Source organism: Megascapheus bottae, chromosome 12 (assembly GCF_031878675.1).
Source record: "Megascapheus bottae isolate mThoBot1 chromosome 12, mThoBot2.hap1, whole genome shotgun sequence".
NCBI lineage: Eukaryota > Metazoa > Chordata > Mammalia > Rodentia > Geomyidae > Megascapheus > Megascapheus bottae.
Window position 1 is genome coordinate 20877113 of NC_143520.1, and position 17072 is coordinate 20894184.

Below are 17072 nucleotides of genomic sequence, written 5' to 3' on the forward strand. Positions count from 1 at the left end.
AAAATAGGAGCTTAGAAATATGATTTTTAGCAAAATGCATTTGCTGATTGTTAAGTCAGCACTTTTTAGAGGATTTAGCTTTGAATATGAGTGCAGTTATAATGCATCCTATTTTTCTCTCATCAAATAACTTACATTTTCATGTGCTAGCAATATGATCATGAAGCCTTTTGTGATATTGTTCTTGCAAGGTAAGTACTCTGTCATTGGAGACACACTTCCAGTCATTTTTTGCCCTAGTTATTTTCAAGATATAATCTTCTGTATGTCCAGGATGGACTTGGCATTGATCCTTCTGTTTGTGCTTTTCTGTGTCACTAGGGCAAATGCCAATATACCCAACCATTGTTTTTCCCCTACAGCTGAAATAACAATGCCAGACACTAGGCCAGCCATTGAGTGCAGTCTCTTTCATGCCTAGGTTTGCCTCAGGCATTATCCTCGGATTTCTACCTCCCAAGTAGCTAGGAATACAGGCAGAAATCACTGTAATCAACTTCCAAGGCCATTTTTTATAGCACAGAACATGAAACATAGGAACTTAGCATTGAACACAATATTTGAAATAGAAAATGTTCAAACATTTTGTATGCATGGCAATGACCATTAATATGAGTGATATTAGTAATGATAGAATCATCTTTTTACTTATGGAAGAAAATAGAGGATACAGATGTAAATCTTGGTTAAATCCAACTTAAAATAGAGATCACTTAAAGCCAGATATGTACACACCTGTAATTCTAGAACTCCAGAGGTTAAGGCAGCAGTATTGTGATTTCATAGCCAAACTGATTACACAGCAAGACCCTGTCTTGAAAAGAAAAAAATAGGGAAAAGAAGGAAGAAAAGAAGAGGAGAGAAGGAGGAGGAGGAAGAGGAGGAAGAGGAAGAAGATGACGAGGAGGATATTAATATATATTCAACTGTGTTAGAATGTCAAATTCTTGGTGAATAAGCCTCAAGGGTTGGAGAAGTTCACAGGGAATAGCTAGGTTGAGTTCTATAGTTAGAAAGCCTTCAATTAAGCTCTCTTTGGCATTACAGCTCCCAGCTTTAACTAGCTTGACCTATCACGAGCAAGCCATGGATAGTCAGAACAAATATAGCACACCATACAGAGTGGCATACACTATTTTTCTTAGTTGTTCGTTCATCTTGCTGCTCATATGACACTATATAGCTTCTTCTTTGGGTGGGATATTGGTTATTACTTTTCAGTGTATGTGATTCTTCTTGAACACTTATTTCAAGCAGTGTGATACACTGGAAAGATCATAGCATGGCTTCCACATATTAGTACCTATAAGAATGCCTAATCCATTTAGTCTTTGTTAGAAAAAAGGGTTTGATAATACAAACTATCCTTTAATGTTGTTATAAACAAATAAATTCATAGCTTTCATAAGAAAAATGATAAACAATTTTGTTTCCACATATCTTTTTCTACCTTCATTTTGCCACATCTTCCTTTGGATCTGAGCTCAAAGGTGGTTTGGGATACTGCTCTGGAAGCAGATAGTGTTCAAATCCAGGTTCAACCGCTTATGAGTATGACCATTATAAGTCACTTGGTGTGCACTATAACCTCAGTTATAACAAAATCTATCCTATGGATTTGCTGTAAGGATTAACATCTGTTTAGAATAGCATTACAGACAGTAAACATTTCTCAATAACACCCATCATTATCATTATTATTATGGGCAATGTATTTTTTTCTTTTTTTTTTCCATTGGTTTTCCTATTTTCTCTTCCCAATTTGGCTCAGTAAAGGAATGGAAAGAAACACAAGGTAATATTTGAACTTTAAGGTTGTAGTTTTTTTAAGGTTGTAGTTTTTAATTATGCTTTTCAATCCAACCCCAGCATCTCCTGGTGGGTGCGTGGCTATGTCTACTGGAAAGACTCTAGGCAAGTGGGAGGTAAAGGACTGCAGAAGCTTCAGAGCACTCTCAATTTGCAAGACAGTAAGTGGACCCTTGGAGCCTGAGGAACCAGCCCCCAAACCTGATGACCCCTGTCCGGATGGCTGGCAGAGTTTCCCCTCCAGTCTTTCTTGTTATAAGGTAAGGGATCATTTTCATTAGATACTAATTGGAGTTAGTTAGTTTTCTGCTCTCTTCTTGTACTTATACAATTTCCTGTGATATATTCATCCTAACAGACTTGTTGGGAGGACAGAGACTTTGACAAGGCATCATGGACCTACCATCCTACCCAAAACAGCATGACCAGTGCCAGATTGGACTGACCTTTCTCACAATTCTTTCCTTTCAGAAAGTTGTGTGCATAACATGCCATGCTGAACATCATGCTTAAGATTCTCACAACCTACCAAGTCTTCATTCTATCACCTCCTACTATGTAAATTTAATTGTGGGTCTGTATCAGTCAGCTAGTCTCAAAACAAGCCATTAGATACCACTCCAAACAGTGGAATGACAACAGCCACAGATCTTTGGATCAGCTACCATTGAAGAGTGACTAGTTGACTCAGCCTTCCAGCTACAGGTCAGCTGTACTGGTTTGTAGCTATGACATGGGAATCTGTCATAGAGTACATGGTAACAGATTCCCATGTACTCTAAGGGCCAGTATCTATCAGAAGTTTATTTTTTTCATGAATCTTGAGAAGACAAGCCCAACCACACAGTTTTTAGGCCTTCTGTTCACTTTCCCCACACTTAATATCCCAACAGTTACAGCATGTCACATGTCTGCTGAGGCACAGATAGATATAGTCTATGCTATAGCCACCAGAAGCCCAAGGCAAGAGTGTAATGCCCAGAAACTTGAAGCCCCCCAGAAGGATCACCAGAGACCAAAGATCAATGCAAATTGCAATGAGTCATTTATTGACGAACTCAAGCACGGTCTCTGAGCACTGATAGGCGAGTGCAGACCAGAGGCCACAAGCACAAAATTACAGCACCTTTAATACATTCTTTGGTAGGGGGAAGGTCCCAGCAAGCATTGGCAACAAATCAACACACCATGCGGGAAATTCATACCATGATTCCATTAAATGATTGATACAATACAAAGCGGGAAGAGGGTCATGATTAATCATTGGTCGGTTTAGCGATCTGTCGTGCTTTGAACTGATTGGCTAATGGGTGAAGGGAAAGACCCAACATGGGGTCAGAGGAGAAAGACTGGCTAACAGGCTTGTGCCTAGTTCACTGGCCCTCCCAAGTCCGACCTTGTAACTCATGCTCCAAATCCGGGAGTGTCTGGGGCCAGGGGGCGAGTGTGTGATTGTAGATTAGCCATGAGAACAGCAGTTACATTTCTCAGGGTTTTAGCAAGCAGGTATACAGAAGCAGAAAGGCAAGTTAAGAAAATACAAGTATAAAAATACAAATGAATACAAGTATAAAAATACAAATGGCTAACATAGGTTTATAGAAAATATATAGATATTTTCTATGCTCCTCAAGAGCATGTGATTATATGAAAAGGGACTAAAGAAGTAGGGCCAATAGTCTGCCCATTTTGATTTTATGAGAGAGACAGACAGACAGACAGACAGACAGAGTACTGTCCCTGAGCTGCTTTACATAAATAAAGCTAGCACTATCATTTGAGGCATGGTTCCTCTCCTAGATATTTTGGTAGTTAATTGGAAAGAAGTTTTACAGACTTTCCTGCCCAGGCTGTTTTCAAACAGCAATCTCAGATCTCAGCCTCCTGCGTAGCTAGGATTATAGGCCTCAGCTACTGATGCCCAGCCTGATTTCATGATTTGTTCTAGTCTTCCCCTTCTTTCTTCTTTAAAATAGCTGTGCTTCAGGCTGGGAGTTTGGCCTAGTGGTTGAGTGCCTGCCTAGCATGCACGAAAACCCGGGTTCGATTCCTCGGCACCACATACATAGAAAGAAAAGAAAGCCAGAAGTGGTGCTGTGGCTTAAGAGGTAGAGCTCTAACCTTGAGAAAGTCCAAGGACAGTGATCAGGCCCTGAGCTCAAGCCCAGGACTGGCGCAAATAAATAAATAAATAAATAAATAAATAAATAAATAAATAGCTGTGCTCCCTTTAGCTTAAAATTCTTTATCACAAGCCAAAGACATAGTCCAAACTGGCAAGATTTGATTTTCCACCTCCTGTCAGTATTACTACTGTATTGCTACTTGAGTCTTCATCTGAATACCTTCCTGTTCTTGTGGATCTTGCATTTCTAATTACACTGTTGGTACATTTCTTTATAAAAGTCTACTTCCAAAACATTCATATGTACCTTTTATTGCTGTGGATGCTGTTTCATTTTATCTTTGAAAGTCCTAGTTATATGGATATCATGATATCTTGTTGGAGTAGTTCTCCAGCCTGGCAGAGTATGGCCATCCCACTGGACAGATGGGCCGCACCTCTGTAAGCTTTGAGTTGACTCTTCGAACAAGACATATCTTTGTCATTCCTTCAAGAATCTGAGCCCACTTATTTAACTATCACAGACTTTAAATCTGTGAGTACTTTATGGTTATGCCAGAATTAACATTGTATTTTTTAAGGTATTCCATCTGGAAAGAATTGTGAGAAAGAGGAGCTGGGAAGAAGCTGAAAGATTCTGCCAAGCGCTCGGAGCACACCTACCTAGCTTCAGTCATACAAATGAAATAACAGAATTTCTTCAGTTATTAAGGGAACAGTTCAGGTAATATAATGAGAACTTCTCTGTTAAACTTGATGTCAGGGGCCAGGAATTTGGCCTAGTGGTAGAGTGCTTGCTTAGCATGTACGAAGACCCAGGTTTGATTCCTCAGTACCACATACACAGAAAAGCTGGAAGTGGTGCTGTGATTCAGGTGGTAGAGCACTAGCCTTGAAGGAAGCCCAAGGACAGTGCTTAGGCCCTGAGTTCAAGCCCCAGGACTGGCACTAAAAACAAACAAATGAAAAAAAAAAAACTTTGATATCAACATGTTTTGTAACCTAGAGGTCATTCAGTGTTTAGCACCAAGCATTCTTATGTGCAAGATGCCATTAGAGATTCGAAGGAGCGAAACAGTCCCTGCTCTTTTGTATAGTGCAGTCCAATAGCAGGGAAAGGAAAAGGAATGGTAAAAACCTAGAACATAAATGAAGGTTTGCTGAACTTTGCAGAAGGGAATGTCACTAGTATCAGAAAATGTCATAAATAAGGCTGACTTTTAGATGGTAGGTAGTTTCTTTGAAAGATAAGATAGGAGAAGCAAAGGTATAAGAACAATATGTAGATAAGCTCAAGGGGAAGTAGATCACACAGCTCTTGCTAGAAAATGGAATTTGTATGGTTTGGTTTTAGATTTGTGGTTTTGGATTTTTGTCCTGACAGGTTGAGCCAAAGCCCTTATGAATGCTATGCAAGCACTCTCTACTTAATACTCCAGTCCTAGAAAATGGGAATCGGTTATGAAATTGGAATGTCTTTACTTCTCAGGGAAAGAGTTTGATCTTAAGACAATATGCAACAAACAAATAAGCAAGTTAATTAGTCCCAACTAACTTCATTTGTGAAGAGATGAATTGATTCAAACCATTTATATTTCTATATGATCGTACATGTGTACACATGCACACCCCCCCACACACATACACACATACACACACACACTGAGAGCAAGGAGTGTAGCTTAGTGTTTTAGTGCTTGCCTAGCATTTGTGAGGCCCACAGTTCTATTCTACAGCACAACAAAACAACACATATAAAATACATAACCACAAGTGTGTGCAGTTTCCCAAACCTGAGCCAGATAATGCTGGAGAGGAGAGTTGCTCTTCTCTCACGTTTCTAAACTGAAAAGAAAACCCAAAATTCTATTAAAAGAAAACAAAAAGGATTCCAGGGAATAGCAGCATAAATTACTGGAAACATGTATCTGAACATAGTAAAGATTTTTCCAATCATTTAAAATTTTAAAAAAGCCTCAAAAAAAAGCAAAAATTATAAATCAGTTTACCAACACACACACACACACACACACAATATGAGTAACTTGGGTTTTTTTTAACATTAAATAGAAAAAAATTAAATATTGGTATCCATAGAGTTTGGGTTTTGTTTTTTGTTTTGTTTTGTTTTTGTGGGTTGTGGGACTTGAACTTGGCCTGGTAGCTGTCCCTGAGCTCTTCAGCTCAAGGCTACTTCCCTACCCTTGAGCCAAGCCCTACTTTTGTGCCCAGGCAGGCTTTGAACTTTGATCCTCAGATCTCAGCCTCCTGAGTAGCTAGGATTTCAGGCATGAGCCACCATGCCTGGCTTTCCATAGAGCTTTGAGGTAGAATATTGTTTTAGTATACAATTCATTGGTGAAGAGATTAATAAACCATTCACTTTCCCTTTTTGAGAAAAAAATTTCAAGAACATTTCAGCCAAGAAATGAATTAAAAAATGAAGGATACATGAATAAATATTAATGGGTGTAGTTGCTTATGCCTGTAATTCCAGCTACTCAGGAGGCAAAGACCAGAGGATGGTGGTTTGAGGCTAGCTCAAACAAAAACATTAAAAAGCAAGGGATGGTAGTTCATGCCTCTAATGTAATCCCAGCTATGAGAGAAGCATAATTAAGGTTGAATTTCAAGACTGGCAATAGGTGAACACATAAGGAAATAAACTAAAGCAAAGAAGGATTGGAAATAGAAGTTCATGTGTGTCATTTGGGAAATATAAAAAAGTAATAATGAAGATTAAACCACATCAAAGCCTAGTTACAATTAACACTCAGTATAAACTATTTTCTTCCATTTCTACAGTTTTTACAAAAAATTTTACTCAGAAGATACTAGACTTAATTTTTTTCTAAACATAGTAATATGTTTTGGATTTCGAGGAAAAAAAAGTATAATTCCTATGGCCACAAGAACTGTATTTTATATGTACTACTTTCCATCCCAGCAGACAGCGTAATGATCTGTTACAAAGACTATGTTGTTGTTCTATACCTAGGAAGAGAACACCAAAATTGTAATCAAGGCTTAGAAACAAGGAAGGAAGCAGACTCGTTTACATTGGAAAAGGATTCTAAAGTTTACTCCTTGGATTGTCTTAGCTTTTACTGCAGAAACTGACCTTTCTCAGCAAGACATCCATTGCCCACCCATATTCCCTATTGTATGCCAAGGACTCAAATCAGATTACTGGTGTACTTCTCACAATTTATGTTCAACATCTCTATTTGTATTTGAATGAAAAGGATTCATGGTGCACCAAGTAATTAAGATTCTCAGATCTTTGCAGTCTTAATGGCAGCCCCACTGGGAAAGTCATTGTAGACCTACGATAGTGGTGGGATTAGAGAAGAAAGCCTTGTTTGCACTGATTTAGCTTGTGTGCTCTACCTCCTGGGAAGAGGCATGAATGGATTTAGATTGAAATCTAGGCTTTACAGGTTCAAGAGACCTCCTCAAATAGAATTTATTGGAGGCTACGGCTGAGATATACTGCTTTCCTTAGCAACCAGATTCAGCAGGAAATTAGATTGAGGATAGGAATTTTAACACATTTATAGACATTAACCCTTAATGCAATGTCTCTTCAGCCTAATAGCCTAAAACTACATACATCATCTTGAATTAGGAGAAATTTAGAAAGAGAAATTTGTCTTCATTCCCCAGTTAAGATCAAATGTATTCCTTTAGCCTGAAGTTTTCTAAACTCTTTCTACACTAGAGGTAAAAAATTCATGTAATTTCTGGGTTTTCTTCCCTGTATCTGGCAGTAGCTAAAGCAGAGCAGACTTGGAACAAGTTAAAATTCAAAACTATCTTCCACCTCTGAAACACACACATGCAGGGACCCACACATGTACACATACACATATATGTAGCTACCCTTTTCTGTAAGAGTGATTCCTTGAAATGAAGTTGAAAACTAAATTTCCAGGTTGAAATTTACTTTTATCTCAAAATAGTAGAGATAACAAAGATTTTAAGCAGTTAAGTACTTTTCTTTAGGCTCTCTGAGATTCAGCAAAGAAACCATAGATGAGCTTAAAAGCAGAGGAGGTTCTCAGGAGGAGGGGGAGGCATTGACTGACAGGAAACCTGGGCAAAAGTCCAGGAGTTTAGAAAGGTTAGGACTGACCTCTAGAAAGGCTGCAAGAAACACTCTTGAATGCAAGTGACTGATGAATTTTGATCATCTCTCCTGTTGGATTGCTGATTGTGTAGGAAGGTAAAATACTATGGTCACATCAGGATAAAATAAAATTTTACACAAATTTCCCAACCCCAAATAAAACATGTAAAGGGATTTGGGAGTGTAATCTCCTATATATTTTGGCCATCTGGCTTTAATTGTGATGTATTTGACCCAATGGCTCAGAAAGCCAAGTAAGAGAACTCTGATTATGTGAAACAGCAAACTGCAAATTCTTCCTATAGTGTCCAAACTTAAAGTGGACTTAATTGTCCCTACTGGATTTATCAGAAGCCCATAATTTGGAGACATTTCTCTATGAAATAAAACAGTGTAATAAGAAAATCAAAAGGAGACTATCCTTATATTGTATTGCAATAATGCCATGTGTGTGTGTGTGTGTGAGAGAGAGTGTGTGTGTGTAGTACTGGGATTTGAACACTGGGCTTTGTGCTTGCTAGCAAGCATACATGTTGCCATTTGAACCACATGGCCAACATTACATTGGAAAAAAATTGAAATTGAAAAAATGAAAATATGGATGGCTATTAAACTGTTAGAGAACATTAAACAAGGGAAATTGATGAAGGAGAGCAATTTTTAATTTAAAAGGTAAGAATGTAATTTAAAATAAGTTTTTGTAGCCTTCACTAGAAAATTGTGTAAAATTTTAGGCTTAATATATTTTCCTGCAGCCTTGTAGCATGAAGTCCATAAACTTACATTATACATGACCAAGATAACTATGTGCCAATGAAAGATTAAATCATATAAAATATAATCAATCTGCTTAAAGATGCCTAAAGCAAAACAGATTTGAAGGTACATTTTCAAGTGAAAATTGGAGGCCAAGAAAATGTTGGATTTTGTATGTTGTAGATGTCTACCCTGGCTAGCACACCTGTTTATTTGTGAGGAAGTGATCCCTAAAATGTATGTTCCCTCCATGTTGTGGATATATTCTTCAGTGGGAGGCTTTCTAAGTTTTCTCAAGACCAAACCTTACTGGCAATGGGGAAATACTCAGATGTGGGCTAAAAAGATATGCTAGTCATCCTTTGAAGACTGTCTTTTGTCTCATGAAAATTCCCTCATTTCTTGTAGTCCTCTTTCTCTGAACTTTCATAGTGCATCAACTTTATTCAAGTCATGTGGTAGCTGTCATAAAGCTCTTATCATGTTTTCTGTGTTATATATTTCACCTCCTTGATTACAGATATTAGGACTGTATGATCACTGCCTTATACAACGAGCAAAATAGTTAGAAGTGTTGGATATAAGCACTTAAGTGATTTTTTTTCTCATTATATTCCTTTAGTGTAGTTCTTTGTTACTTAAGCTTACTTTAAGCTTAATGACTAGTAGGAATTAAATTGTTTTTTAATTTTTTGTTTTTTAATCAAATGATTCATTCTGCCTTTGAAATTAATTTGGTAGTGTTAGTAGACATTGCTTTAAAATGCTTAACCTTGTGTAATACAAAATACTAGTGTAAAAGTTTACAATAACTACAAATTTCTCTCTTAAAATTTGAAGCAGAATAGCATTTTCCTTTCATACAAAGATAATAACTTAAAATTTAGTTTTACAGCATAGTGATTTTTCTGTAGCTGCTCTATAAGGGTATAGAAATTCATTCAAGACTTTTCATGTACTTCGAAGATGTGATTTTCAGTCTGCGACAGGATATTCAGAATAAATTTACATAGTTATATCACTTTAAACATGGAAGTGATAGATATTTTGACCAAGTATTGTCCATAAATTTTAGTAATGTTTTCTTTTTGTATAGTGACCAGCGTTGGCTGTGGGTAGGTTTGAATAAAAGGAGCCCAGACTTACAAGGGTCCTGGGAATGGAGTGATCGTACACCAGTAAGTCAAACTTTCTTCTTGGGGGAAATACAGGAGGAGCATTCATATTGACAGTAACTAAGTTGGTTGTTAAACAATGCATCTACACCTAAAATTCGTATGAAACTACAAAAGACCCCTGAGCTTCAAAATATGCATTACAAAGATAAAATAATCAAATCACTATTATACTGCAATAAAAACAGGCATATATTAATATGGAATAGGATATAAAGGCCAGAAATCAATCCAAGTATTTACAGTCAAATTGTTTTTGACAAAAATGCTAAGAACAAACAATGGGTAAAGGAGAGTCCTTTCAATAAATGGTGCTGAGAAAATTGGACATGCACACTAAGAAGACCAAAATTAGATTTCTCTCAGACCATTTGTAAAAAATCTACTCAGAATAGGTTAAGAATTTAACGTAAGACCCCAAAGTATGAGACTACTAAATGAAGACATAGAAGGATAGGTTTGTGACATTGATCTGGGCATCAATTTCTCAGATGTGACTCCAGAAGCACAGCTAAGAAAAATAAAAGCTATGGGGCCGAGAGCATGGCCTAGTGGTAGAGTGCTTGATTCGCATGCACGAAGACCCAGTTTCGATTCCTCTGTAACACATATGCAGAAAAAGCCAGGAGTGGTACTTTTACTCCAGTGGCAGAGCTCTAGCCTTGACGAATGCCAATGGACAGTACTCAGGCCTTGAGTTCAAGCCCTAGGACTGGCAAAAAAAGAAATAGACAAATTAGGTTACATCAGACTTCTGCATGTCAGACAGCTTCTGCATGTCAAAGAAAACAGCCTTCAGAATGGGAGAAAATATTGGCTAACTATACATTTAATAAGGGCTTAAAATCTAAACTGTGCAAGAAACTTAATTCAGTAGCAAAAGAACAAATTTTAAAAACGGTCGAAGAACTTGAATATTCAGTTCTCAAATGAAGACATTTAAATGGCCAACAGATAAATGTAAAAAAATTATCAGCATTACTAATCAAGCAGAACCCCAGACATCATACTTCACAGGTAGAGTGGCTGACTTTTACATGACAAAGTAGAAAAACTGCTAGAATGCAAGTGAGGAAGCCATTACAGGAAATAGTATGGAAGTTACTCAAAATAGAATTATAATATGATCAAGCAATCCTACTACTGTGTATATAACCAAAGAAAATGAAATCAGTATGTTGACAATCTCTTCATGTTTTACAATACACTCTCATGTTTATTGCATCAACATTCACAATAACAAGGACTGGAGATCAATGTGTCTTCGAATAGATGAATAGGTAAACGAATTGTGGATTATTATTTAGACCTAAAAAGGATAAAATCCTGCCATTTGCAACAATATGAGTGAATTCAAAGTTAATGTATTCATTGAAACAAGATAAACACAGAAAGCTAAATACCAGGTGGACTATAATAAAACATAGGATAGAGGTCACCAGGAGCTGGGACAGATGTTTGTCAAGATACAAAAGCTCAATTAAACTGAAGAATAAGTTCAAGGGAACTATTACTGTACCACTTGATGATGATACAAAATAACGGATACTTGAAAAAATTCTGTGTGCATGCTTAGTGTTCTCACTACAAATTAACTATGACAGGTATATACATATGTTAATTTTTAGTATACTTATGATGAATATGCTTTGAAACATATTGTATATGTACAGTTTTACCTATTAATTTTTTTAAATAGAAAGATACATCCATATACTATACAACCATTAACATATTATGTGGAAACATCTTTATTGAAATAGAAATATAGATTCATTGAAGTGGAAATATAGATAACATGTAAAGGTACTGATGTTACTTTTATTTCTGATTTCTCCCTGTATAGTCCAAAAGAAGAAAGATTATACATATCTTATATACATAAGATATATATATTTACATATATAAGTATATATGTAGTAGTACTCAGGTGATACAAATAACTTTTTTATCAAAGTTTTTCTTTGAACTACTTTTTATTTTTTGTAATGAAAAGATTGAATTTTTATTAACTAAACATGAGTTATATAAAAAATGTCTTTGTTGGAAAAATAATTATCCTGCAATATTATTTCAAATGTTGGCATTATCCCAAAGAAGTTTTATATAACACTGACAGATGCAAATTATTCAATTATTCAGTACTTCTTTATTACTTCAGTTCTACTTTACTATTGACTCAACTTACTTTGCCTAAGTTCTTAATATAAGACTCCTAACTTCCAAATTTTCAAATTTAAGCATGTTTGAAAGTAGGTAATCAAATAACCAACGTTTCAACACATTAAAAAAAATGGCCTTTTGCAAGACGTCGTTAACTTCCACTTCTGAAACTGCAGCTTCCTTTGTTTGGAAATCTGTGACATTTTCTGTCCTCTTAGAATTTAGCATGATGATTTTTTTTTTCGATTGTCCGGATAATGTATAGAGTACATTCATCAGGTAGTAGGTACATTGCTTCTCACACATTGATACTCCTTCTCATGTTTTTGTCCCCATTTCCCCCTCCCTACCCCCAATCATCTTGTTTTCCCACCTTCCCCTTCCTATTTCAAATAAACAAATAAATATATATACAATATATAAGGTAACAAAGTCAGATATAGTAACAATATGAGATCAACAAAAGGTAAGAAAAAAAAGAGAAGAGAAATAACATAGTACATTAAGAACAGCAATCACACCAAGATAAAGCTCTTGTTTCCATATCCTAGAGATGCTTTCATTTAGTCTCATTCTATATGACCTTATGTACATAGGTTTTGACTATTGTAATCCTCTGCTAGGAGAGTCCTAAACACAACCATCCCATTAAAAGGTGGGCTAAAGACTTAAAGAGAGACTTCTCTGAAGAGGAAATAAGGATGTCCTATAGACACGTGAAAAAATGCTCCACATCTCTAGTCATAAAAGAAATGCAAATCAAAACAGAGATTGCACTTCACTCCAGTTAGAATGGCCATTATCAAGAAACCTAATAACAACAGATGCTGGTGGGGATGTGGCCAGGAGAGATCACTACTACACTGTTGGTGGAAGTGTAAACTCATTCAACCACTATGGAAAGCAGTATGGTGATTCCTCAAAAGACTAAATATAGAGCTTCCCTGTGACCCAGCAATTCCACTCCTTGGCATTTACCCAAATGGCCAGAAACAAGGCCATACTAAATCCACTAACACAATGATATTCATTGCAGCACTATTTACCATAGCAAAGATATGGAACCAACCCAGATGTCCCTCAGTATATGAGTGGAACAACAAGATGGGTTATTTATAAACAATGGAATTCAGTGCTGCCATCAGAAAGAATGACTTCATCCCATTTGTAAGGAAATGGAAAAACTTGGGAAAAAAATCATATTAAGTGAAGTAAGCTAGACCCAAAGGAACATAGGCTCAGTGGTTTTCCTTATTTGTAATAGCATGCTAATTTGGGGGAGGGGGGAAGATGACCTTTTCATTCGGAGGCAGATGAACATGCTTGAGTTATTAAAGCTGCCTAAGTTACATCTAAATTGCAAATATTTATAGATTGGTCTTAAAATTTCAAGGCTCTCTGATCTTTTCAGGTATCTACTGTTACCATGGAAAATGAGTTCCAGCAGGATTATGACATCAGAGACTGTGCTGCAGTGAAGGTCAGTACACTACTGGAAAGTATGCATGGGAAAATTATGATCCTAGGAGCTGAGATTGCAGCTCAGTGGCAGAGAATATTGTTAATGTTTCCGTGAGGCCCTGGATTTAATTCCTAGCAACACACACTAACACACATGCACAAAATCTGGCATCTCTTGGGTGGCATAAGTGACATAAGATAAGGTGGGAGGAAGGAGAAAATTAAGGCAGTGAGGAACAGCACACATCAAAAGTTATAACTGATGCTGTGTTAAAAACATTGGGAAATTAGATTGATGCCAAGTTAAGATGTTTGTATGATTTTTTAAATAAGAAACCTGACAGTTTTTAAGCTCTGTCAGTGGCTGACATGAACCAGTAGAAGAAAAAAATTTATCCTGAATCAGATTCCAAGATGCAACAGATAGGATTGGAAAGAGCATATCCCCCACTGAATTTATTCATTTGTCCATTTTGTAGCAGGTTGTACTTGAGAATGCAACAAGGAGAAGACATGAAATATAGTCATCTTCACAGAACTTGAAAGAACATGGCTAAGATAACTAGTATCTTAGTTATAAGAGATACTAGGAGTGACAGTGGTGGTGATGGTGGTGGCAGCAAAGTGTACTTAAAGAATTAGGCAAAAAAAAATGAGAGAACGGGCTGGGTATGCTACACATATTATTTCACTTACCCAATGTGACAAAGTTTGAGTAACTTCCCAAAGGTTAGACAGTGACAGAACTGAAATTGCAATTCAACATAAATTGTCCAAGTACAGTACCCTTAAGCATTGTGCTGTATGACTAGATATTTATAGAAACGAGCAGGTGTAGTGGTTTATAGAGAGTATGGTACATTTTAGTTTAAATAGTATAAAATTCAACCAAGGCACAATAAAATAAGATATCACTATAGCAACTTTAAGTGTCAGGTGTAAAGTGAAAGAAAAAAGTACTTTAAAAAGCACAGTATATGGGGCGGGAGTTTGGCTTAGTGGTAGAGTGCTTGTCTAGCATGCATGAAGATCTGGGTTCAATTCCTTTGTACCACATACATAGAAAAGCTGGAAGTCATGCTGTGGCTCCAGTGGTAGAGCACTAGCCTCGAAGAAAGCCCAAGGACAGTGCTCATACCCTGAGTTCAAGCCCCAGGACTGGCAAAAAAAAAAAAAAAGGAGATTTGAAGGAACTGTCCAGTACACAAAATAAAAGGAAATGAGGTTGGAGGAGACATCTAAATATCTTGACTTTGTAGCCTAAAATTAAAGAGATGTTATAGAAAGGGGGCTAGGCACAGTGGTGAATGTCCTGACTCAGAAGGTAAAGACCAGCAGGCTCACAGTTCAAGGCCAACCTATCCTTTAGTGAGAGCCACACCTTAACCAATAAGCCAGAAGTGGTAGGGACTTTATCCCAGCTATATGGGAGACTTAGAAGAATCACAATCCAAGGCTGAATTCATGCAAAACTGCAAGACACCATCTGAAAACTAAAGCAAAACGGGGTTGAGGATATGATTACATGCCTAGCAAGTACAAGTCCTGAGTTCAAACTCCAGTGTTGCCAAGAAAATTTTTAAAAATTACGGAGAGGTTTGGCAAGTAAGAATTGAGAAAGCCATTGCAAAACAGTTTCTAAAATAACTCCTTTCATAATGATGCTGTTGCACCATCATGCCATTCTAATAGAATTCCTGGCAACACACAAGTTTCCAAGAGTGTGGACATATTAATATAATGCACTGTGTCATATTTAGACTGTCTATGTGTGGAGAGTTTGAAAGCCTGCCAAATAACTAATAAAAGTGGTAACAGGTGCAACCTGCATCAGGAGCAAGCCTGGCCTGGGCAGCATTCTGTAAGGAGGTTTTTAAACCCACTGGCCACAGTATGCACCAGAACTTTTGGCCTTAGGAGAAATGAGCTTCTCATGCCTGCTGACTGGAGTTTGTAGTAAGCATCCTGGATCTGATGAAATGAACAGCACCCTAGAAATGGCAGACAGCACAAAAGCAAGAGCACATATCACTACACAGCCTAGATTTCTGTCACTCTCCTCTGCACTGACTACTCAGGGGCTTGGATACCAGTGAAATGTTATTCTTTTCTATCTTGATCTTTCCCCAGTTTTAAAAGTTCAAGAGCCAAAACAAAAAGAAAAAGAAAGGGATGTCAACAAAAGCAGATGGAAAAGTAATAATATTTAGTTTTTTAGATATAACTGTTACATAATATTTCATCAGTCTTCTTGGAAAGGTCTCTCTCTGGCTTCTACTTTTAAGTATCTAGTTTATTCATCTGTTCATTTGTCTTACAAATGCCATAGGTGTAAAAGCTAAAGTACAGATCGTGAGGATTTGCAGTTCAGTATTCCCTAAGGGGTGCAGTAAGTTCAAATATTCTGCAATCTTTTCCTTCCTTTAGGTAACATATAGGCCATGGCGAAGAGGCTGGCATTTTCATGGTGACAGGGATATTATCTATTTGTGGCCCTTTGCTTGCGATACAAAGCTGGAATGGGTGTGTCAAATTCCAAAAGGTAAGTGCTGTTACTCTTTTCATAACCTTCTAATGTCAATGTGGAGAATGCTGAACTAGAGGTATATAATATACACTTTTGAGTTCACAATTATGAGTTCTAAATCCTGCAAGCTGAAGTTAATAAATTATGTACCCCCCTACCTGCCTTCTACTTCTACTAGCATATTAGCTTACTTGAATTTGAGAATAATCTTACTCTCCAATCAAGAAAGAATTTGAATAGAAGATAAAACATAGGATTCAGGAAGATTAGATTTTGTAATTAAAGGGAATTTAATAAAAGGAGATAGTAGGGAGGATCATTTTTTATTTCATTTTGATGCAAAATGAAATATAAGAAAAATGATCTTAAGAATGAGTCAGAAATCATAATTTGGTGGATACTCATAAACTTTAGAAACAATTTTCAATGAATTCCAAAATTACTAATACCTATATAAGTTCAAATTCAAGAAATGAGTGAGACTGGTAGTAGAACTTTCAGTGACAAGAAATAGTGAGGCCACGTGCAGTGGCTCATGCCTGTAATCCTAGCTACTCAGGAGGCTGAGGTCTGAGGATCAAGGTTCAAAGCCAGCCCAGGCACAAAGGGACCTGAGACTCTTATCTCCACTTAACCTCTAGGAAAGACGAAGTGGGGCTTGGCTCAAGGGTAGGGTGGTAGCCTTGAGCTAAAGAGCTCAGGGGCAGCTCCCAGGCCAAGTTCAAGCCCCATGACCCACAAAAATAACAAAGAAAGAAAGAAAGAAAGAAAGAAAGAAAGAAAGAAAGAAAGAAAGAAAGAAAGAAAGAAAGAAAGAAAGAAAAAGGAAGGAAGGAAGGAAGGAAGGAAGGAAGGAAGGAAGGAAGGAAAAGAAAGAAAGAAAGAAAGAAAGAAAGAAAGAAAGAAAGAAAGAAAGAAAGAAAGAAA

The 17072-nt window shown here is 36.9% G+C and overlaps 1 protein-coding gene across 1 annotated transcript in view; it reads left to right on the forward strand.

Moving 5' to 3' along the window:
* Ly75 (lymphocyte antigen 75) overlaps nt 1-17072 on the forward strand; it is a 110973-nt gene that overhangs the window by 29175 nt on the left and 64726 nt on the right. Inside the window, exons 12-16 of the mRNA XM_090342779.1 lie at nt 1870-2069; nt 4516-4658; nt 9916-9997; nt 13569-13637; nt 16046-16160. Of these exons, the coding sequence (XP_090198905.1) occupies nt 1870-2069; nt 4516-4658; nt 9916-9997; nt 13569-13637; nt 16046-16160 (609 nt within the window). The remainder of the gene's footprint in view (nt 1-1869; nt 2070-4515; nt 4659-9915; nt 9998-13568; nt 13638-16045; nt 16161-17072) is intronic.